The sequence below is a fragment of the Panthera leo genome, chromosome D1, assembly GCF_018350215.1.
Source record: "Panthera leo isolate Ple1 chromosome D1, P.leo_Ple1_pat1.1, whole genome shotgun sequence".
Taxonomy (NCBI): domain Eukaryota; kingdom Metazoa; phylum Chordata; class Mammalia; order Carnivora; family Felidae; genus Panthera; species Panthera leo.
Genome location: NC_056688.1, coordinates 12,124,648 through 12,149,221, shown reverse-complemented (window position 1 = coordinate 12,149,221; position 24,574 = coordinate 12,124,648). Strand labels below are relative to the sequence as shown.

The window sequence follows — 24,574 nt, the reverse complement described above, 5'->3', positions numbered from 1 at the left end:
ACTGAGAACCGAATGCCACAACTGTTGTGCGAATGCAATTGTCCTGTGCTTTGGCAGGGAGATCACACACAGGGCACTGGGGGCTAACAAAGCCCTAGGAATCCCAAGAGAGCACGAGGACGGGTTTGTGTGGACGGTCACACCATTAGGACGAACTCTCTGCTCCATGAACCTGGAGAGAGTATCCACGAAACACGGTGGACCACAAGCCCCAGCTGGCAGTGGGGACATCCGGGCTCTGAGCGAGGGCAGGGGCAGTTGCCTGGGCTCAAATGGGCCAGTCAGGGCAGCATCGCCTACCTGAATGAGCCAGTAAGTGCATTCTTAGTCGCAAACTATCCAGGAACCGCTTTCCGCAGAGTTCACACCCGTACGTCTTCATCCCACTGTGCAGCTTCCTGTAGGGAGAGGAAAAAATAGGTTGCGGCTGCTCTGGCTGGACAGGAGGCAGGCCCACCCTCACCTGGGGGCTCTGCGGACATCCCTCCAGTAGGTGGGCAGGAGGGAGGGGAGGTGGAAGGCATGGGGGCTACAGATGGGCACTGACGGAGACATCCCCACATGCTCAGACAGCCGAACGCGCCCCTCTTCCCAGGGACCGCTGCCAAGGAAGAATCTATTCCTGGTCTTGTCCAAGAGCTAGAGAACAGGGCACTTCCTACTGCTTTACCCACTGGCACACAGACCAAGGGGGAAAGACATCAGATCCGATTTCAGGGTGAGAAGGAAGAAGCACGGGACAGTCAGTCAGACAGAACGCTCACTGTCGAACCAGCACTGGGCGTCCTCGGAGGCCACCGGGCCTCTGCTCCCCTCGGTCAGGTCATGCCCCCCACTGCGCTGCAATTGTGCACGTGCCGAGCTCCCCCACGACACCGTCAGACTCCGAAGCGGTAGCACATGTACCCTTTCTCTCTCCCATCCCCAGCTCCCACGACAGTGACTGACACATAGTAGGCTCCGAATAAGCTTATTAATGAATCGGTGCCTTTATGGGCACAATAAAGCCGCTTCTCTCTTGGGGCATCCAGATGTTCTCAGAGCCGCACGTATGTGTCTCTAACACGCATGCCCTTCCCCTAAGGCCCAGCTTAGAAGACGTCTTCCTTCTGTTTTGACCAGAGGTTGAGCCCTGACAGGAAGATTTCAAGAAACTGGGTAACATCACCCTACAAATGCAGAATGGTGCGGACGGTAAAGGTCATTTGGTTTTCCAGGTGCTTTCACACCCTTCATCTCATTTTACCAACACTGCAATTCTGAGTCGGGCCTGACACACAGGACCACCCCAAGACGACAGAGGTCCTGGTAACAACTGGCCAGAGGCCCAGCCTGCAACAGAGCTCCGATCCCGAGCTGGACCTTTCGCCCCAGGCCCCTCTGCTCTGTCAGAGGCCGGCAGCCGAGTCGGGTAAGACGCAGGGGAGCAGGCGGGTAGCAAAGAGCTGAGCGGTGGGAAGAAGGTCTATGTGCTGTAGGCCGGCAAGGATCTGAGCTGCTGGCTGGCGTGTGGGCCATCTGGCCTGAACACTGACTTTCTTCCCACCCACACTCCTGTTCTCAGGCCCTTACTTGCCACTGCCAGATCCGGGATCCACCTCCGCCCCCGTCTCTGTGCCTTCTTGCCCTACGGAACAGAGCAGGGAACGGCAGCCAGAGGCACGAGCTGATGGCAGTAGGGCAGAGAGTAGAGCATACAAAGTCCCCTTGGAGTCGACAACCCATTGCAATCAGACGGTGACGGGCTAGGATCACGGTAAAAGGCTGGAGAGCTGCTGGTACTGATACACACAAGACCGCGGGTGTGGAGGGGAAGTGTTACACGCCCAAGTCAGCAGCACCCGGATCTGAGCCTCGGAGCCCAGATCACGACCACTACACCGAGCCACCCGCCGCCACCACCTTCCAAATCCCCTAACGAGAACTCAGTGGTAAGTCAAAACCACGCAGGCCCCCAGGTGAGCCTCCTGAGTGCCACAGTCTATGGGCCACAGTGGCTTGAGGATGGCACGCCATGTCCACGCCCAGCCCCCTTCACAGAACTCTTTCTCAATCAGGCTGTTTTGTTTGCTCGCTTTCCCTTTACTTCCTTGCCAAAAGCAACAAATAATTTCTCAATCACTCACACACACACACACACACACACACACACACACACACCCTCATCCCTGATACTGTAGTGCGCCCCACCCCCATATTATCTTACTCCTGGCCATGGCTGATCCAACCCAATTGGGAAATAGTAACCGTACAGAACATTTTAACTGAACATTCTTAACTCCAAATAGATTTCACAATGCTGGACACTGGGACATGTCCTAATAGCGTTCTGGGCAAACCATGTTTTTAAACACATGCCCAGGCAACTAAGTGTGTATGTGTGCGTGTAAACACATGATAGACAGTATTCCTGCCACTCACCCAGGCATGGCAAATGTTTGCTTTCCTAAGACATGTTCTGTGGAGCAGCAAAAACTCAATTCACAAATGGTTCGGCCGGTGAACCTCTTGCACGCATTCACGGTCATGTGTGGTGGAGGGCAGGGCATGGGTTTCCATCCCATCGATTTCCATCTTTTTCTTCACTCGTGATTTCTTACCTTCCAGGAGTGCCCACCTCTCAGGGAGCAGCTAAGTGGAGGACCAGCACCTATTTAGACAGGTTTCCCAAAAGGACCCTGGAGTGACCAGTCTTCCAGTATCAGCAGCCATCAACCAGGGTAAGCATCCCAACCCACCTCTTCTCCCTGCAGGCTCCAGACCAAATCTCTGACCCCGATGAATACTTTCTGGGTAACCCCACTGCCTTTCTTCTGGATGTGAATGGATTTGCCTGGCAATCAGTGAAAGTGACTTTCTTGGGCCACTGGACTAGCCTGGTGTGAAAGGTGGTAGCCTCTTGCCCTTTGCTGGAGAGATAGCAAGGTACAGGGAAGGCTGCGGGGCCAGCAGCCAGAAGACCTGGCTCCTCAGCCTTACTCGGCCATTAACTTGCTTTATAACCTTGGACAAATCATGCTGTAACAACCTCTCTGCATCTTTTTCACCTGTGAAGGGATATGGGGGACTTCTAAGGCTTTGATCCCTTATGGAACCTAAATTTTAACAGTCAAAACTCTTACTCATGGGGTGCCTGGGTGGCTCAGTCGGTTAAGAGTCTGACTCTTGATTTTGGCTCAGGTCACGATCTCATGGTTCATGAGATCAAGCCCCACGTCAGGCTCTGCGCTGACAGCAGGGAGCCTGCTTGGGACGTTCTCTCTCTCTCTCTCTCTCTCTCTCTCTCTCTCTCTCTCTCTCTCTCTCTGCCCCTCTCTCGCTTGCAGGCAAGAGAGTGCTCACATGCGCACGCACTCTCTCTCAAAATAAACAAACATTATTAAAAAGATCTTCTTCCTATCATTTTGCCTAGTTTCCAAGGAATTTCCCTAAAGGGCATTATTATTATTATTCTCTCTGAACCACATTCCACTGTGCGATGTCCCATGACACCTAGGCAGCCAGGCTAGGATAGCCTAAACAAAAATCGACACCCAACCCTAAAATCGATACTCATTTTAAAACCTTCTAATCCAGACAACCTGAGTTTCTTCCTTTACTCACTTGTGGTCTATTTTTCAGTGAAAGAAACTTCTGGAACCCATCAGCAGCCTTTCTTTGGAACCATTCCGCTGCCACGCATTTCTCAGCCTTCAGAGACACAGATGTCCTATCTTGTCTGATCCTTGGGGTAAGGACACTGCCCTGTACCTGACCCACTAACTCAGCATCCCACACAGGTTGCCAGAGGTGAGTGTGGCATCCATGTGATCCACACCAAGTACAAGGACAAAAGTCCTGCCCCACTGCCAGAGAGACAAGGGCAAAGCACACTAAGTTCAGAAGAGAACAAGGAAGCACTTTACAGCCCTAGGAGTTGAGTGAAGCCCAGCACTGGTTTGCTCCTATCTTTCGTTACTGTTCAGAGCCCCAAGGGAAGGATGTGGAATGGAAAGGTGAACCCTTCCAACCCATAGAAAAAGGAAATGGCAGAGAAGAATCTGAGTGCCTTCAAGAGACTTGGCTACCAGCAGACTCTCTGTATAGCCTGCAGAATGACCAAGGAGGAAACAGAATTCCAGCTGGCTTCTGAGCAAAAGTGCAATTTGTATGAACCCATGGTCTCTCACTCTGCAGACCACAACCCCTGCCCTGCCCCCCGCCACTACCACTATACTATGCAAGTCATTTTGATGAAAATGGAAATTCTGTCCACCTCCCTCTTCCTCACCACACACACATGTTTTCCCAGTCTGGTCTTGTCTTTTCGCAAGGTCTAACTGCTCATGGCCATCTGAGGTCACCAGCCTCCACTACAGCACAGGAAGGAAGGACAGGTGGGGACATCTTTGTGCCTGTCTGCATAAGTCCCTCGGTTTCACGCTCCCTTCTTTGAGAAGCAGTCCTGTTGCTGAACGCCATTTTCAGAGTAACCCAGTTTCAGCATGGCCCCAACACTTCTGTTCCATGATTGCTGGAGGATCCATCCCCACTCATGCGTCAAGTCCCCGCCACGCCCTCCCCACCTCCTCCCGCCAAGCGGTAGTGCTGTCCCAGCACGGCCCACAATTGGCCCACTGGGCAAACCCATCTTGAATGGAACAGATTTTCAATTATGTCCAAAAAGACAAAGAAAAAATTAACCTTTGGCAGGTTTCTAGCTATTTTCTCAAGAGAGCTGAATCATTATGAGAAATTAGAGCTAAGCAAATCTGAACCTTTTAACAAGTAACCAGAGAGAAAGACTCATTCCTTCTCACTGATTCTCAACCACACAACCCTCGCCAGTCAAATCAAGCTAGCAAGATACATCGAGCCATCTCTGTGCTACTGGGAGTCTGACAAGTCATAGATTTTGTCTGCTCTGGACTATAAACTACGTAACGGCAGACGCCATGTTGATTTTCCCTCTTCTTCAAGGGATCTAGTTTTAATTTTTTAAATTTTCTTGATGTTTTTTATTTCATATTTGAGAGAGAGACAGAGACAGCAAGAGGGGAGGTATAGAGAGATGGAGACAGAATCTGAAGCATGCTCCAGGCTCTGAGCTTTAGCACAGAACCCGACATGGGGCTTGGACTTACGAGCAGTGAGATCATGACCTAAAGTCATCATCTCAGTGAGATCATGAGCTAAAGTTATACACTCAACCGGCTGAGCCACCCAGGCGCCCCACGTAGGGTCTAGTTTTCGAAGGGATTTGCTCATTTCTGCTAAAGAAGCTCCTCCATCTAAGGTAGGCTGGAGGCATCCCTCCTCTCATCTTTAACAGTATTCCAAGCACAAGAACTTCGTGGACACCTCCAACCCAGTGCTGAACTCTTGTCCTATGGCTCCTGAAGTCTGCAAAAGGAAGGCCAATGCTATTTCACAGCCACACAAAGCCTGAGCTTCAGACCAACCCCTCATTCTCAAGATGAGCCTTCATCTCCCCAGTGTACCTAGAACGTAAGAGCAGAATGAGTGGCAGCAAAGAGAGACCCATGCCGTACTCCATCCTCCCCTCCAGACCCAGCTGACCGTAACAGTGCTCCCTAAGAGCACCTTCTGTGTCTACTCTCTGCAGGAAGAGTTCAGCCCGTCTCTATCCCACAGAGCCAAGGGCCACAGGAAAAATGCTAGGAGAAGGGCCTGAAGGGGGGCTCCAGGCCCAGCAATGCCCACATTCCATTTCTTCCCAAGTTCCTTTGGCCAGAGACAGAAGCAGTCAAAGCAGGCCAACAGGAAGGTTTAGAGAGGGAATTCAGTTCCAATAACCCAAGAGCTACACTCCCTCTCTCCCTCCCTCTCCTCCTGGGGATCTGAAAGTGCCTGAACTGTGAGTTTTGCAAGGTAAACCAGCAGTGAGAACTTGAGTCTGTCCACAGGGAAAGTGAGTGGGAGGGAACTGCCCATCTTTGAAAAATAAAGTGGGGAATCCATCTTATAAGGACTTTTTTAAGGTCACGTTTTTCTTGTTCTCAGCTTAAGTGATCCCATACCCTGAACAGCACGTGGCTCCGGCCAGTGCGGCCTTCACGGTCCTTCCAACAATTCACCCCCTTCTTGGTCTGAGCTGTTCCACATGCAGAAGCCACCCTAAAGCCTGGGGCTTTTGCTTTCTGATCCCATGACCATCAGCTTGACCTATGCAGTGCTTCTAAGGGGTACTCAAAACAGGCAAGGACAAGACAGGAGATTCTGAGAGTCAGATCCCAAATGACGCTCTTCTCTCAAAGCCTGCTGCCCACATGGAAACCAATATTCTCCAAGGTTCTCTTCTTACCATGGGAACCTAGCTACCACCAAACCGCCTGCTTCTTCCTCTCCCTGAGCAGGACCTGACCAGCTGGCAATGGCATGCTGCCTTGTGCCCCATGTGGCCATGAGACGAGGCAGGTCCCTTCACAGAGCTCTGCCAAGACTCTCAGTCTCAAAAGCAACAAATGATTCCCAAGCACCATGGTCAGAGAACTCCACCCTGGCCTTGCTCACCTCTCCAACCAGAAACAGAACCAAGAGAGGACAGAGGAAAGAGCTTATATACTTCGGCAATGGGCTTATTCCTTTCTCTAAGACTCGTAAGTTCGAAACACACCTCCAATGTCCACTGACCTTTAATTCAAATGGCAAGAGGAAGACCAAACAGCCAAAGCATTCTGGGCTCCAATTTTTAGAAGGCATGAATGAAAACTTATCAGACTATCAGGAATGTACTCCCCAGAGCAACTTCCAGGGAGATTTCAAGGTGTTTCCATATTCAGTTCAATCTCCTGAACTTTCTACACATGCCTTTCTGTGGGGAAGGGGTACTCTGAAAAGAGCTTGCTCTACTGAAGGCCTCTGCCCTAAACCAGGACAACTGGAATACTCAAGGAATGTTCCCTACCTTCTAAGGGTGACATCATCTTGTCCCAAGGGAAGGTCTCTTACGGCTACCATCAGTGACACATTCTAGTCCGAATGGGTCATTACTCACATCCAGTATCATTCTCCTTAGGAGCAAGCCATGTAGAAGTTCTTCGAAGCTTGAAGCTCTTTGACGACAGGGAATAGGTGTCTATTTCTGCGCCTAAACCCTCAGCACAGGTGCAGACAACCAGAGCTATGAGAGAAGCTACTGCTAGGTAAGCAGGCGCCAACCAGCCTGAGACAAAAGGATACCTGGCCACTGAAACCCCGCCCTGGGACTGCCTGGGATCACAGAAGGGGCCTGGATTGCCCAGGGTGGGGGTGGGGGAGAAAGATTAGTTCTAATCTTGGGGGGGGAGTGGGTCACTTTCATTTTCTCAAGGCATAAAGGAAATTATCCTTTTACCCACTTTTTTTTTTTAATGTTGAGATTAGACAGTCATTTGACAAGCTGTGAATGGGGAGCTGGTATTACCACAAATTATCCTTGTAGCGATAGAGTTCCTTGCTCCCTGACTAGTCAATATTAATAAACATTACCGAATGCTTTTACAACACAATTTATTTTTTAATATAGCTCTTTATGTATGCCATAAAGTAAATATACCAATAAAAGGCAAGGATTTCAAACAACAGATTAAAAAAAACAACCAAGAACTAACAGAGGGCTAGTTAACGCCTTCCACGCCACAAGATAAGGGCTGACAGGACCCACAGAGTGCGCCCCTCTCCTGGGAACCCGGACCAGGGGAGCTCTGGAAAATGGTGGCCATTTGGTTGCTTTGGGGCCTTTTAAAGGGAGAGGGAGAGAATAGCAAAGAAGGCACGTCTTCTCAAGGATCTAGAATAAAAGTGTAACACATTGGCTAAAACACTCTTCTGAGGGAGGGGGTGGGCAGGAGACCCAGTGTTCACTCCAGCTCTGCTGGTAACCATCAAATGACCTTGGTCGAACCACTTACCCTCTGGAGGTTCCACTTTACGCCCTCTGCAATAATACAAGGGTTGAGTTACATGATTTCTTAGGTCCTTTCCAATCGGGCTGACAACACTGAAAGGCTGTGGGGCCGACAGGAGCCTATGCTCACCAAATTATAACCACCTTCATGAAGGCTCCATCCCTGATTCAACCCCTCAGCCTCCATCATTGAGTCCAGAACAGAGGAAGGACTCGGTGCATTTTTGCTAAATGAATGAACAAACCAACATGAAGGGGAATGCAAAAAGAAAAACGTAGAGGTAAAAAAAAAAGAGAAAGACACAGAACACTTCCAACATACACACATATCCGTACAAGAACAGCTGTCTCTATTGTCCGAAAGAGAAGGCCTCCATGGGGTTCTTAGAAGAAGACCATGCATCACGCATGGAGCTGACTAAAAAGTGGAAGGAGCTGTCCTGAGCCTTGAAAACAGGGGAAAGGACAATGGCATTCCCCGCGGCCATAACCACACCAAGTACAGGGCTTTCCGATAAGGCTGCCCGTGTGGGTGTTAAAATACCATGTCAGAAATGACAAAGGGGCACGCTAATCTCCCTGCAGCAAATGCTCCTTGAAGGGTCTTCGTGGCCACTGAGCACCAGGAGGCCTGGGCTTCAGGCTGTTACGCAACGGGGCCTTTGTTTTAGAAGACCGAGTCCTTGTAAGTCATTTATTTGAAATATCTCCATCAACAAATTTCACCAAGAACAAAAGTTTTTCATTTGGGCGCCGGGCTACAGGATGATCTTATCACACACAATCTCATACAGTCTCTTTCAACAAGGTCTTAGCGCGCTTATCTGTGAAGTTCCTAGTAGCCAAATATGATTGAAATGTTCTATTTATGCTCACTGGATTAAGGAGATGTTGCAAAACTGCACAAAAACCTGGCACGTGTAAGCAAGGTATTACAGCGTGGGCAGTTAAGATCTGAGGGAAAGGAATCAATACACACTTTTGTAGTTTTCTTTCTTTCTCCTTCTTTTTTTTTTTTTTTTTTTAAAGAAACCAGGAAAGTTGTGCTTTTTGAAAAGGGAAGAGGAAAAATAGTAAAATGCCTTAAGATTTATAGCTTTTAGAGCTTTTTCCAAACCCAAAACAGAGCACCAGGATGCATGCGTGGTGACGTCAGCCCAAAGAAAACAAAAATAAATCCCAAATATTCTCTCCAGACCCTAAAAGGCCCTATAAGGGAACTGAACTATGGTTCCAGATGAGCAGGCATTTTGGTTTTTTGCCCCTCACACCCATAAGAGGCTTCCATCTTAACCAGCACGAAGAGACAATTTCTCGGAAAACTGTATTTGAAAAGCTACAAATTCCTCCTTTATCTTCCTGTGGGGAGGCAGCATTGTTTGCTGGTAATCGAGGTTCATTTTTACACAGTCTCACTTCGGCCACGAAGCCAAGATGCTACCTTCAAATCCCACACACCAGCCACAGATCCTCAGAGACTGTGGAAATTAACTGAGGTTTATTAAGGGCCTAAGAAAGTTCCCTTCGAATTAAAGCCCTCTGAAAACCTCCTTAATGTATATTGCCTCATTCTTTCTGCTTTAGTACACTGAAAATTAAATTACTTCTCTATGAGGATTCTAAGCCGTTAGAGCCATCTTTCTCAACATCAGTTATGAACACAAGATAAGAGATTGGGCAGATGAACCTGTAGGGACACCAAAGCACACTGTGGAAATTACTGTCATTTTAATGAAGGAAAAGGTAAAAAAAAAAAAAAAATAGATATCCACCTCTTTTGCCGATTAGTTTTTTCTTCCAGAAAAATGTAAAAAAGAAATCTAGTTAACTGAGGTTTTCTAAGAATAATGCTCATGCATTTATAGATCGCATCTGACTTCGAAAGGGATGCTCAGGGTCATCTCAACCATCCTGTGACTGGGGAAGAAAGTGCCACCCCCATTTTGTGGATGAGGAAACGGAGGCCAAGTGACTTAACTCTCCTCTCCCATGGGAGCAGGTGGAAGTCTCTAGACTTCTCACCTCAGGATCTACATTCACATTTGCCCACCTGCAGAGGGTCTATCCATCCCACCCAGAATGTTCTCCCAGAGCCCCCCGGTAAAAGGCACGGGAAAACCACCAGCAGGAAAGGAGGCACTAAGAGCACACCCAGAATTCACAGGACCCTAACCAGAGGAAAACAAGAAGAAAGGAGCCGCTAGGAAAACAGAAGCCAAATGATGACACCCAGGGTCCACAGACAGGCTGAGTCTCGGGGCAACTTTATAACCTCCTACAGAGAAGACCTCAGGGAAGGTACACCGCCCTCATCCCTTGATGCTTGCTATTTTACACTCCGTCTGTTAATAGCCTACTGTGCGTGCCCAGCTCTGGAAAAGTAAGACTGCACTTGAACGGTGCTCCGTCAAGGTGGGTTATACATCAACACTACTCTGCATTACTGCACTTGACTGGTTCCCTTTCCAGCACTTGGCACAACTTACAGTTAACATAGTGGGTTTCCTACGAGAGTTCCTCGCCTCTCCTGGACCGCACGCCACCTGGACAGAGACCACTGTCCGCTGCGTCCTCACAGTCTGGCACAGTGCCAGGCTGCTTTGGTACAGAGCAGGCATTCAATGCATTTGTTTTAAAGAAACGGCTTTACACTGGGTGTTGTATGGAAACCAATTTGACAGTAAATTTCATATATTAAAAAATAAAAAAAAAAAAAATAAAAAAAAAAAAAAAAAAAAAAGAGTTTACCATATGAAAAAAAAAAAAAAAAAAAAAAAAAAAAAAAAAAGAAACGGCTTTACTGAGATACCATCCACATGCCGTAAGATCCACTCTTTTAAAATATACCATTTGGGGGGTTTCAGTCCATTCACTGAGCCGTGCGACCATCTCACCACCGTCTACTTCCAGAAGATCTCATCACCCCCAAAAGAAACCCTGTACCTATTACCAGTCACTCCCCATTTCCCCTCACTAATCCCCCAGTCTCTGGCAACCCCTAATCTACTATCTCACTCCATGGATTTGCTTATTACGAACATTTCATACAAATGGAAGCATACAGTGTGCGGCTGGCCTTTTACGTCTGCAAGAATTCACTTAGCGTGATGTTTTCAAGATTCATCCATGTAGTAACATTTATCAGTGCTTCCTTCCTCTTTATGGCAAGATAATACTCCATTGTATAGACATACCACATGTAATTGACCCATTCGCCAGTCAGCAGACACTGGGTTGTTTCTGCCTTTTGGCTGCTATGAATAACGTGGCCAAGAATACTGGCTTACAAGTTTTATCTTTGGACATGGGCTTTCACTTTCACTTCTCGTGGGTATATGCCTAGGAGTGGAACTGTTGGGTCATCCGGTACCGCTATGTTTTTAACCTTTTAACTGCCAGACCGTTTTCTAAGGCGGCTGCATGATTTTACATTCCCCTCGGCAATGTACCAGGGTTCCGATTTCTCAGTGCATTTTTGGACTAAATGAATAAATGAATGAGGATTCCTTCTGCTGTAGAAGCCAGCCGGGAAGCGGATAAACTTCCAAGGCTCCTCTGGTAAACTAGCATCTTCGTCTGCAGACGTGACATGCCACACTTGTGTTTAACAGAAATCCCAAAGAAGGCTATTTATATTTAGCTCATTCCAGAGAGAGAATCGAATGAAAAATTAAGACAAGGAAAGGAAAACACCAGACAGCCCAAAGCGGGTACTACCTTCTGCCTTCGCATGTGACTCCAACCCCGACCCTCCACACCCCATGTCCAGGCTCAAAAATTTAATAACACACGCTCCTTAAACACATTTAGATGAAAAAACAGGAGCAGGATCCCAGCTCAACGGCAGCTGACTTTGATTTGGTCGGCAGTGAGGGGAGCTTTATTTGACAGCCCTGTTGTCTGTGACAGGAAGCTTGGAAATGTATTTAATAATACTTAAAACCAAAACACACACACAAACAAAAATATCGCAGGCAAATCCAGGAGGGAGACCTACAGTGCTGGAAACGACTAAGAACATGGGCAAGCCAACAGCAAGGTCTGGCTTCTCTTCCTGAGCTTGCTGGAGGGGGGCAGGGTGTCCTGGAGCAGGCTTCAGGGACAAGTTCTGCTGAGGGCTCCCCAAACTTCTCTTTCCCCCTTGCCTTTCTTTGTCAAGAGAAGGCAGCCGTATTCCTTTCTGCACAGACTCCTTGCAAAGAACAAACAAACAAAGCCTGGGACAGAGCAAGGCCCCTGGCAAGCTGCAGGTAATTAAAACGGCCTGTAAATGCCCCAGCAGAAAGCACTTCAAAGAGACAGTAATTCCAGCAATGGCCAGTCAAGACTGTGTGGTGTAAAAATTATGAGTTTTCCCAACAGGGAGCTTTGTGTGAAAAGGACAGGGTTTGGTGGCAAAGGGAGGGCGAGCCACACAGAGGAGGCTTACAATTGGTGTCCGGACCCAGTGTGTGAGGGAGGCACTGTGTGTGTGTGTGTGTGTGTGTGTGTGTGTGTGTGTGTGTGTGTGTGTGGCATGCACGCAGGCAAGAGAAAGGGGGACGGTGTGCATGTGTATGTGTGAGAGCACACATTTATCAATGCCGAGACGCTCCAAGCGTGTGGGCATGGAGATAAAAGGCAAAATAAAATAAAGCAACAGATACGCATCCTCTCCCCTGCTGGGCCTTGTTGTCACGGGGTGTAGCGGGAGGCTCCTCGGGCTCCTGCCTTGGGAGCCTGCAGAGCTGAGCCCAGGGTGCTGGAAATGCTGAACACCAAGCACCCCGGGCCCGACGATGGCCAAGGTGCGGTCGGCTCTCTGGATGCGACTGTGTCCTTTCCATCTCGCTGAGACACACGCTTACCAGCAGCACTCCGCATGCTACATTGTCTTACAACAGGATGCAGAAGAGAGGTTCCCGAATCTGACCCTGATCACACTTGCCGCATCTTCCATACTGCCCGCCTGGTGTCCCGGGCTCCGAGGATGCTACGGCCAGCCCACGGCGTGGGACTGATGCACACTCATCATATGGGTGGCAAGCTCCATGCACAGGGACTCTGGTCTCGCTCTTCTCACACAGAAAATCCAGCCTGACGTGCTTGTCGGTAATCACCTGACCACGACACTGTACATCTTTTTTTAAAGGCTTGTCGCTAGTGCATTTTTTTTTTTTTGCCTGTATTTTCCCTGCAGAGCCCTGATCACCACAAAGAGACATTTCACCAGGCAGGGGAGCCAGTGTCATCCTGAGGGAGCCCCCGTGGTCCCTCCGCCCCCAAAGCTGGTCCGCGTTACCCCTAACCTTTGACGCGTGTCTACTGCCACACCAATGGCACTCGGGCTGCACCTGCTTGCGTGTCTGTCTCTTGGACTAGATGCAAAAGCACCCGAAGACAGAGCTTCGCCTCATCCCTCTACATCGTCAAGCCCAGCAAAGGCACAGCATCGGTGGGTGCTCACAACATGTTTTGGGTGAGTGGGTGGGGACGTGCGTCCTGGCCACAGTGCAGGTCATGAATCAGTCAGGACCTGTGCAGACAGCATCCTGCGTGCAGCCCAGCACCCCACTGTTCCTCACCTTCCTCGGCCAGCCAGGAGTGCACGTGGCCACAGGAGCCCGCGGAGGGAAGGTGGAGGCGAGCCCAGGCTCACGGAGGCAGCACAGAACCAACACCAGCCAGGGGCTTTATTTCCCCATAAACCAAGTCCTGCTCTGCCTCCCTCACAGCGCCACTCACTAACTCCTCCCCGACATCACTGGCTTTAAGCCCACACATAAAAATGTCCTTTACTATTTTTATTTAATGAGCTTTCATTTTCCTCCCCCTCTTCGTAAATGAGAAAGGAAAGCCCACCTCCTAATGGGGATGGGGGAGAGGAAGCAAAGTGGAATCTTTTTAAAATGGGCCGTAACTTCATGAAAAGCTTTCTCCTCGCCAACACCCCTCCCCCGCCCACCATCCACGCCACCCCACCCCCTCCCCCCACCCCACGCCCTCATGCCCTTCCATCCCTCCCGCATCCTCCATTCTCGCCATTCAAAACAAGATGCATGGATTCTGGACATTTGATTACTTTTAAGTATATATTTTTCCCTCAAATAGACTGAATACAATGGTTAGGAAATGTGACAGAAAACTATTCTGAGTCATTTATTGCCTTAATACCCACCTTTGTCCAACAGGCAGTTTTGACAACAGCGATAAATTCCAAATTTATGTCAACAGAGCATATGTTGAACACCTCATTTCTGAGCTAAAGCGGCATGCTGCCCTATAAATCACCGTTCTGTTTGAAATGAAAGTAGATTACAGGCCTGTGTTATTGAGCAGTTAGAGCTATAGTCATATAAATCAGAACTTTTAACTCTAGGCAATCCGTTGTGCAATTAACTAAAGGGTACTTTGTCATTTCAAGGCTTGTGCACAGGCTTGGCAGGGCTCAGAGCTACCGGGGAAGGGGCAGGAAGGAAAAAAGTTTTTAGGCCACAGGAAGGTTCTCGACTACTGATACACCACACCCCACATCGCCTCATCCCCCAGCCGCCACCGTGAGAACCTGCCAACACGGAACCCTGGCCAAGGCAACCTCACAATGAGAGCTGCCACAAAGACAACATCACACCAAGGGTTGCCACCAAGTCGGCTCTGGATGCCCGAGCGCCTTCTCGTTCATTAACTGAGCATTTCCTGGACACAAGCCACGTGCGTAACATTGTCTCAGGTGCTAACATGATGCCAGAGACACCAGAAGTGATAACAGTAATGCCAATGACAATATTAAAATGACACTGATCAATGCAAAAGAATTAAAAGAACCCTAGACCTAGCTGAAGCACTATTCTGTGCATTTTTATGCATCGTTTCATCCAATCCTCAGAACAACCCTAGGGAGCCTTTGTTTTTATTTTGTTTTGTTGAGCTAGAAACTGAGGCATCGGCACCCTGGGTGGCTCAGTTGGCTAAGCATGCAACTCTTGATTTCAGCTCAGGTTATGATCCCAGAGTCGTGGGATCAAGCCCCATGTTGGGCTCTGTGCTGAGTGTGGAGTCTGCTTGAGATTCTCTCTTTCTCTCTGCCCCTCTCCCTGGCCCACACACACTCTCTCTCTAAAAAAGAAAGAAGGGAAGGAAGGAAGGAAGGAAGGAAGGAAGGAAGGAAGGAAGAAATATATTCCTCTAAGCTAATTGGGCCATTCAGAATAAAAATATTTTTTTTTAAAAAAAGAAGAAACTGGGGCACCTGGGTGGCTCAGTCAGTTAAGCATCCAACTTTGGCTCAGGTCATGATCTCACGGTTCATGAGTTCAAGCCCCGCGTCGGGCTCTGTGCTGACAGCTCAGAGCCTGGAGCCTATTTCAGATTCTGTGTCTCCTTCTCTCTCTGCCCCCCTCTGCTCACACTCTGTCTCTGTCTCTCTCTCTCTCTCTCAAAAATAAAATAAACGTTAAAAAAAATTAGAAAAAGAAGAAACTGAGGCACAAAGAAATAAATAGGCTGCCAGGGGTCACAGAACTTGTAAGAGGCAGAGCCTAACATAAACCAAGTTCACAGAGCAGATAAGTTTAACAACTCGGATTCTGATGCCGATCCTGACTACAAATTCGAGGTCTACCAACAGAGTAGCTTTAAGACACTGGGGCTCTCTATAAGCCTCAGTTTTCTCATCTGTCAAGGGGGGGTAATAAATTGTTGCCTCAGAGGGCAGAAAAATGACACTGTGCACACAAAAGACTGAGCACAGCCTTAAGAACATAGTGTTTTAAACAAATGTTAGCTAGTATGAGGCTGAAGAAGAAAGATAAACCCTGTCGCTGCCTGGCCAGTTCACAACCAGGCTGGTGAGAAAGAGACAAAGAAAGAATCTTGAAAGCAGAATGCAGGCATGTGCCAAAACGTCACCAAGCGGGCAAGTGTGAGTGCACAGAAGAGAGCAAATCAGCAGCGGGTGGTGTGGCTGGAGGCAACCTGAGGACACGGTGAGACTGGGCAGGTCCCTTGAGTGGGGGGGGGTAGGGGGAGGTGGGCTTTGCGGGCTCTGAAGGGCTCTGTCTACCCATGTCAGGGAATAGTGAAAATGGAAAGGCCTTGGATGAGGGAGATCTCCATGTGATGGGTGCACCACAGGAGCCAAGCCCTGCCAATATGAACCAGTCATGCTGGACCAGCCCGTGGGAGCCCGGCCCGGTCATCCACAGCGGTCAGGTGGAGAAGTGCGCAGGGATGAGCCCGCAGGGATCACACAGCGGTCTGGTTATGCAGAGTCCTGAGACACAGGCAGACTTCACTGCAGTCCTTAAGCAGCTGCCAAACATGCTCCTTGGAACAGAGGGGCCGGCTGGGAAAGGAAGGCTCCGATGGGCAAGGACTGTGGAAAAGGAGGGACCGAGGAAAGTGTACAAATTCCACATCGAGGATGAGGAGACATCCAGAGATAGTAGCCAGGTCAGCCTTCGAAAGCAAAATGCCAACATCCCTGCCATGCACCTGTAAGATACCTCTGTGCCCCGCCACCCCCCTCCCCAGAAGGTCCAGGAAGAGAAATGCGAACAAACTGCCTGTATCACCTGACCGGCACCCGTGCCTGGCTCCGTGGAGTACAAGTTACCACAGAAGGAACTCAAACGAGCTGCTGCCTCTGTCTGAAACCCGGCCGCAACGTCCACCCGATTCAAGAGGCCAACATCTACTCATCAGGATGCAGATGGAAAAAAGGATGCGTGGGGAGGGGAGCCGTGGTGTTACTTCTTTCCCTCTGTCGCCCTGAGCTGGTCACCCACGCAACACGGCTGGAGGGGGCAAGAACATGCAGGTCCCCTTTCTCTCTCATGAGCCTGGACAGGCTGAGAATCAGTTCGGTGTTTGCTTGGCATGGTGCATGATACCACAGCAGCACGAGACCATAATCTGCCCCCGAAAACTTACCGCCTAAAGAGAGAAGACGATACACGACAGAACACAAACCAGTTCTGAGCCCGCGCGCCAAGTGGTAGGTCCTGACTACAGTCGCCACATGCAGAGTCCATGGGAATCGAAATCCCAGAGGCCTCCCTGAGCAGGTGGGCTCTGGGCTGGGCTCAGAAGACACCAACGATCAGGGCATCTGGGTGGCTCAGTCGGTTACGCGTCCGACTCGTGATTTCGGCTCAGGTCACGCACGATCTCACGGCTCGTGGGTTCGAGGCCCGTGTCGGGCTCTGCGCTCACGGCGTGGAGTCTGCTTGGGATTCTCTCTCTCTCCTTCTCTCTCCGCCCCTTCCCCACTCTCTCCCTTTCTAAAAAAATAAATAAAGCATTTTAATAAAAACTAAAAAAGAAAAGGAGACACCAAGGATCATGCAGGCAGAGAAGAGAAGACACTTCAGATGAGGGTGAAACAGGCACTAGAAAAGCATCGTTCCTGCACAAGGTGGGGGAGGAGAGGGCAAGCCAGGGACAGGTGAGCGGGAGGCGAGCTGGATGTTGATGAGTCCGTGAAAGGAGTTTAGCCCAGTTAGGAGTCAGCGCTAGGATGGGAGCAGGTCGGGTGCAGAGCAGGCACAGAGGGAGCCATCCCAGGTCCCTGACAGAGGGGGGAGGGGGGCCGTAAGGACAGCGGTGGTTCCAGAGCAGAGGTCAGGCGTGCTCCAGAAGCCCGCGAGGCCCACCCTTCCGGTCATGACATATGGCACTGAAGAACATCTGGCCTGGGACGCCGGCCAGACACTCCCTGACTTCCCCCACAGCCTCCCATTCACAGACAAGTGGATTCCACGCAGGGATAGCAGGGTGACGGAGCCTTCCTGCCACCCACTCTGTGTCTGGTCACTTGCCAGGGTGCTCTGTCTTGCTCCGTAGCTGAATGCCAACAAAGCAAGAGAGCGCCGGCCAGAAAGCGGCACCCTCTCTGAGAATCCCCTACTTCATACACGCGGACGAGCAGGCCATGTGGCCACCACACGCCCCTTCTCTCACCATCTGGCTGAGCGAACGGCTGGTCTCTGAGGAAAAGGACGCAGGGGGGAGGAAACACGGGGGAAATCTCTTAGAGAGATTTGTTTAATATCTGAAAAGTCGGGGAGCGGACGAAATGTGCAAGTTTCACTGAGAAAATCTTTCAGGAACCGTTATAGTAAAACGAGGCTTCCGATTTCCAAACAAAGCTGAAGCATTCAGACCGACCAAGGAGGCAGAGCCGGCTCGTGGAGGGCCCTCGGACAGGGCCAGGAAGGGCGATAAAAAAAATTGTGGGGTGCCGGGGGGGGGGTCACAGGGAGGCCCCTTCACCCTTCCTCTCAGAGGACCAGCTTGACCAGGGAGCACTGGAAGGTCCACAGATCAAAGGAACAGCCTGGAAGAAGGGTCCTGCAGCCGCGCACGTGCGGCCTGCATGTTCTAGGGACCCTTCATTCTGACGTGTCCGCTTGTACCCCATGCTTTTCATCTTATAAGTCCTCACAGAAACGCCTCTGGAGGAGGAAGAGGTTGGCTCCACCTCTATTTGAGACAGAAAACTGGGCAGAAGAGACAGGTAAGGAAGAAGACGGTGGGGATATGAGCAAGGAGCTACCCTAAGAGGAAGGAAACAGGGGGCCGCAGTTCCATTCATTCGAGCTGACAAATATTTATTGCCTACTAAATGCAAGGCATGGTGTTAGCCACCGCGGAAAGGTGCAGAGAAATGTAATACGTAGGCTGTACCCTCAAGGACCTTAAAACTTAGTAGGAAGCCCAACACGTATGCATGTAAAAGATGAAAAACCAGTGCCAGCCAATAACAGACGAGGGGAACGGGGGAGACGCAGGGCTAAACGTCAGATGAAGATGCTAGAAGTTTCTAATGTGGGCTCCTAGCAACAAAGCAGAAAATAGCCCCTTCTCCGTCCGAGGCTTGTTGCTGTCTGGGACAGCAAACTCCCATGTATCCCTCCTGCAGCTCTTATGACCTCTCCTGCTCCATCACAAAACCCTAAGCCCATCAAGCTAGAAACACTAAGCCTACACACTCTTCAGTCACATGGCTGGCTTTCCTCTAAAATGGAACCTCCCCCCTACCCCCCCGGGTTAAACTCCAATGGCCCTAAGAGTTGTCCCCTGCTCTCCCATGCCACCTGCTTTTCATTTCATCTGGGAAAGAGAGGACCAAAGGTGGGCCTACCAATACCTCCCAGTCCTGACAGGCCACTCCCCAAGCCACCCAGAGGCCACTTCCTCGCTCGCTGCCTTTTCTTTTCTTTTTTTTTTTAAGTTTATTTAAGAGAGAGAGAGAGAGCGAGAGAGAGAGAGAGAGAGAGAGCGAGCATGAGCAGGGAAGGGCCAGAGAGAGAGGGAAAGAGAGAATCCCAAGCAGGCTCTGCGCTCTCAGTGCAGAGCCCAACGTGGGGCTCAATCTCACAAGCTGTGAGATCATGACCTGAGCCCAAACCAAGCGTCGGATGTTTAACCTACTGAGCCACCAGCTGCCCAGGAGAGCAGTGCTCACTCAAGCCATCTCCTGCCTACCTCTCACCAATGCAGAGCGTGGGACTGGCCACACTCATCACCAGAACAGTGGAATGTGCTGAGAGCAGCCAGGCAGGACCTTCCCCCAACTCTGCACCATTCAGTGGAGGAGGAGGGACCCGCCATCATGGTCTCAGAAAGCCCCCTACTTCCAATGGACTAGTTCTCCATCAGCACTGATACACTGTTTCCTCCACAGACCCCATCCTTCTCCTCTCTGCCCAAAGACAAGAACCTGGTCGACCTTAATGAGATGAACTGTAACAGAGTGGACAGAGTACTCTGTAGCCCTTCCAGAAGACACAATCTAACTCACGTGTTAACTGTCTTGCCAGAAGCCTCCAAGTCTCTTTCTACCGGGCTAGAAGGATCCAGATGTGTCATGGCCTGGAAATCCTCAGATCTAGTCATGTAAATACTCATTTGCCATATAAACATCCATATCGTGTAACTTGGGTATACCCGTGTGGCCAAATTCTGTCTCCAGCGAGGCTGAGACATGGAAAGTTCTATGGGCAGCCTGCTCCCTTTTCTCACTTACTCCCACTCCCTTTCCTTCCCAAGACACCTGCATCTAGAAGAGGACAGGACAACGGGGGAGGAAGGGAGCAGGGGGTGGGACTCAAGGGCTTCTTTAACAGGCTGGTGGCTGTGACCTTCATCATGACAATGAGGTTTCATTTCTCTTTCGGTAGCGAGATGAGAGCAGCAGACTTCAAATGGTAGATAATGGTTGGTCTCCTGAACAATGTACCCCAAAGGTCACCCCTGCACATAAGAAATAAGAAAAGATACAGATGCAGTGTCTGTCTCCATAATAGTTTAACCTTCTAAGAAGCAGAAGGTCTGGGAGGTCCCTGGGCCTTCTATGCATCCAGGAATAGACGTATTCAAGCATTACAGACAGACCACCTGGAATATTTGTAAAGACTTCCAGAGAAGAAATGCCACACGGGACATGGGGCAATTGTGGAGATCTGGGGAGGAGAAAGAGGACAGTTAAGAGCTGTCCGAAAGCCCAGAGACACACTGGCCCGACCTCCGAGAGACTGATGCCCTTCAGTTAAATCTACACTGGAATGTTAAAAATAAAACTAAGACACCCAAGACAAAGTCAACCTCAGGAGACGCTTTTCCCAGGTTCCGTGAAGGGGAGTAAAACCCCCCAAACCAAACCTTTCAATGGGCAATGTTCTACCTGATGATTCGTTTCATTCATCTCTAACAGTGGGAAGCTGAGCTCTGTTAACTACCACACAATTCACCCACAGCCCCCAAGCTGACAATACGAGAAAGACAAGAATCTTAGAACATCCCAAAGCCAGTAGGGAGAAAAGCTCTCAGACAGTCATGAACTCGTGAGATCTTCCACAGGCCACATGAGTTCCCGAAGTCTGTTTCCCCATCTGTCAAATGAGGATGGTCTTTCTGACTCTGATGACCAAAGATCTGCGATCTATGAGCTCATGAGCCCTTCCCCTTTATGGGGACAAGAGACCCCATTTCTACAGCTGTTCTTGGGTGGCCCTACACGGAGCACCCTTACCCTCCAAACAATGGTAAATAACTTCCACAAAACACCAAGACAGAAGGATAATGTTATTTTTAGCCCTTCCTGGGAGAATCTACTTATTTTTAAAACTTCCACCAGGTTGTTCATACAAGGAAGACCAGTTCATTGAAAGAAGGACCTGAGCAAAGGAAGGCAGAGAACGACATCAGAACCCCAGACATCCCTCCCGTCAGGCTCCAATCCTATGGCTGTCCCCCAAGGCAAAAGATTTCAACTGCATTCCATGCAACCTACCTCCCTTATTTAGCCAGAGCCCCACCATGACGTTCCAAACCCACAAAGCGGATTCACAGCTCTGCAGAGGGGAGCCATCCCAGAAGAAGGACCTGGGGTACTGGGTAGGGAGGGGTGCTTTCCTCTGAGCTGCACAAGAAGCTGGGCAGGATAAGAGTCAGTCCCGCTTGGCTTCCCTGGGAGAGGGGAGAAAGGTCACTTCCTGCTGCTGGAGCTGCTGAGAACAGTAGAGAGAAGCGCGCTGGCGCCCATTGGCCCCGAGGACCAGCCGTTCAGTCTTCTCCCACCTTGCCGTATTAGTTTCTCGTGGCCGCTGTAACAAATTACCATAAATTTTGCAGCTTACGACAACACAAACGTATAAGCTCACAGTTCCGGTAGGCAAGAAGTTTAAAATCGGTCTCCCCGGGCTAAAGTCAAGGTGCCGGCACACCCACGTGCCCGAGGGAGGGTCTAGGAGAGCTTCCAGAAGTTGCTCTCATTCTTTGGCCTTCATTCATCCATCCTCAAAGCCACGGACCTCAGGCTGAGTTTCTCCCAGGCTGCCGTCTCTGGTTCTCAGCTTCTGTCCTCCCAGCTTCTTGGATTCTGACGCTGACTCTCCGGCTCCCCTCTTCTGCATTTAAAAGCCTTTGTGGGTACAGTGACTACTCTGGACTCACCTGGAATAATCAAGGATGATTTCTCTACTTTCAAGCCAGCTCACTGGCAACCTTACTTCCTTTTTGCCAATAAACTAACACATTCACGGGTTCCAGGGATTAGCATATGGACATCTTGGCGGGGGGAGGGCACTATCCTGTCTACCGTACTCACTAACCATACATCTTTAGGAGCAGGTTTTTATTCTAATCTTCCGCCTGATGCCCTGAGGCTGTCCACACTTTCCATCATGGCAGCTCACAAGGCTTCGCTAAGGAGGCAGGGTCTCCCATCACCGTCTTGATATCCCAGTGACAGTGCTCTGTGAATTTCTGGAGCACTAGAATACACAGCACACATGACCCACTGGCTGTATCCACCTCTGTGTATACACACGTGTGTGCACAGGCACATGTGTGGAAGGTACGTGCTCTCAATCCCTAAGAGAAGAAATTATAGCACCTATGTCCTTGGATCTTACATGGGATCTGGCACAGCTCTAGACACTGAAGGAGACAATACTGGTGGCTTATCTACTCCTGGGACCAATAATCCTATCTATGGATTATCCAGGTCCCAAAACAACTGAATTGCTGAATCTTGGTTTTGGAATTCAATTGAAAGGCATTTATTTAAAGCACATGCCAGTGTCTATTAGATCACAGACACTTAATAAAAATCTTCCCTCTTGGAGCACCCAAGTGGCTCAGTCAGTTAAGCATCTGACTCTTGGTTTTGGCTCAGGTCACAACCTCATGGTTTGTGGGTTCGAGCCCCGCATCAGGCTCTGTGTTGATGGTGCAGAGCCTGCTTGGAATTCTCTCTCTGACCATGCACATACTTGTGCTCTGTATGTTTCTCTCTCAAAATAAATAAATAAACTTAAAAACATTTTTTTTGTAAATTTTTTTATTTAGGGGCGCCTAGGTGGCTCAGTCGGTTAAGCATCTGACTTCGCCTCAGGTCATGATCTCACGGTGAGTTCAAGCCCGCATCAGGCTCTGTACTGACAGCTCAGAGCCTGGAGCCTGCTTCAGATTCCGTGTCTCCCTCTCTCTGACCCTCCCCGTTCATGCTCTGTCTCTCTCTGTCTCAAAAATAAATAAACATTAAAAAGAATTTTTTTTTATTTTTTTTATTTAAAAATAAATGAATAAATAAAAATCTTCCCTCTTTCTTCTCTCTCTGGTTACATTTCTTTTATCAATGTTCATTGTTGACTTCACAGATGAGGAAGGTGAGTTAACATACGAGTGGAGCTTTTACAACACATTGAGGATTTTCAATCCTTTAAGCCTTGCCTATACCCCACCCATCAACTTGGTGGTCACAGGAACCCTAAATGTCAACTGTTCAATACCCTAACTGTAGAGTCAGTTCTGGGTATCATAGGCTGTACTTGATTTCTCCAGAGGGCCAGTGGCTGATCCCATTCCCATTTATTAAAAATAATACGTAGGGGCACCTGGGCGACTCAGCTGGCTAAGCATCTGGCTCTCAATCTTGCCTTGGGTCATGATCTTGTAGTTTGTGGGTTTGAGCCCCACGGTGGGCTCTATGCTGACGACATGGAGGCTGCTTGGGGTTCTGTCTCTCCTGCTCTCTGCCCCTCCCCAGCTTGCGTGTGTGTGCTTGCTCTGTCTCTCACTCAAAATAAATAAATAAACTTAAAAAAAAATAAAAATAATAAACACTCTTTCCTCACCTTCACCACTGTAGACACCACTGAGCCCACAGGCCTACAAGACCCAAAGTCTTCTACTCCCCACTCCGCCTCGTGCCACCACAGATCTGAAGACCAAAAAGTAGGAAAAGAAGAAGGAAAGAGACTGAGCCAAGACTCAATACAAAGCCGTAGTGAGGAAACACAGGTCTCTTTGGCGGTAACACAACCAGAGTTAGGAGATCAAACCAAAGCCACCCACGGCTTGCAAATCACTTTGTCCCTGTACCATTCTGGCACTGAGAGCAACAGCAAGGGCAGAAAACAGCAGAGGGCAAATAGAGTGAAACTGGTGAGCTCCCAGAGTCCCACGAAGTAAGTGCAGAGCCCATATTCAGATGACACGAAGCATTTTCCGTCCTTGCTAAGAAAAAACTGGCCTGAGCCAGCGCCAAGGCACAACCAGCTTGTTCCTGTGTGTCTCAGAGAAGCCACATTTCTCGCCTACCAGCCTGTCCCCAACAGTCCCAGGCCACTGAGCCCACATCCACAGGAGTCTGAAGTATGTGGGCAGCCTGTGAGGGCCTCTGAAGAGCCACGTGGGCTAGGTACGTGAAGTCCAGTGTTCTTTGATAGCATCATCTTGCCATAAACCCAGTATGTCCTACTGCCATAGTCCTCACAGGTTTCTGAGGACCGTCAGGCCAACCTAGCTGAACACCATGCCAGGAGGGCCTCATGCTGCCCGAGGAGCCATTTCCCCAGACGACGACCCGGCAGGAGACCCATTTTCTCTACTTAAGATCCTGTACCTAGCAGCAAGCCAAGGCCAAGACCATTGAGGCCCCACCTTCGGCCTTACTTGTGGGGTCACTGAAGGGACCACAGTAAGAGGGCCTGACAGGGAGATCTCATCAATATGGCCACTCAGGGTTAGGCCTTCAGAGGGAAAAGTGCCTTGGGCTCCATGGGACCTCAAATTCACCTATTCCTTTTTAATTCCAAGGATAGTGGGCACCCAGCAAAGTAAGCATGGCAGAAAACGCAGGTGGCGACCCTCAAGTGGAGAACCTAGAGGGCATCCTGCCAGCATGCCTGTCAGACCGGG

At 49.7% G+C, this 24,574-nt stretch overlaps 1 protein-coding gene across 5 annotated transcripts in view; it reads right to left on the bottom strand.

Moving 5' to 3' along the window:
* Window positions 1–24,574, bottom strand: part of ZBTB16 (zinc finger and BTB domain containing 16) — a 188,597-nt gene that overhangs the window by 88,860 nt on the left and 75,163 nt on the right. For all 5 annotated transcript variants that reach the window (XM_042907251.1, XM_042907249.1, XM_042907248.1 and 2 more), the window contains one exon: window positions 301–398. In XM_042907251.1, the coding sequence (XP_042763185.1) occupies window positions 301–398 (98 nt within the window). The remainder of the gene's footprint in view (window positions 1–300; window positions 399–24,574) is intronic.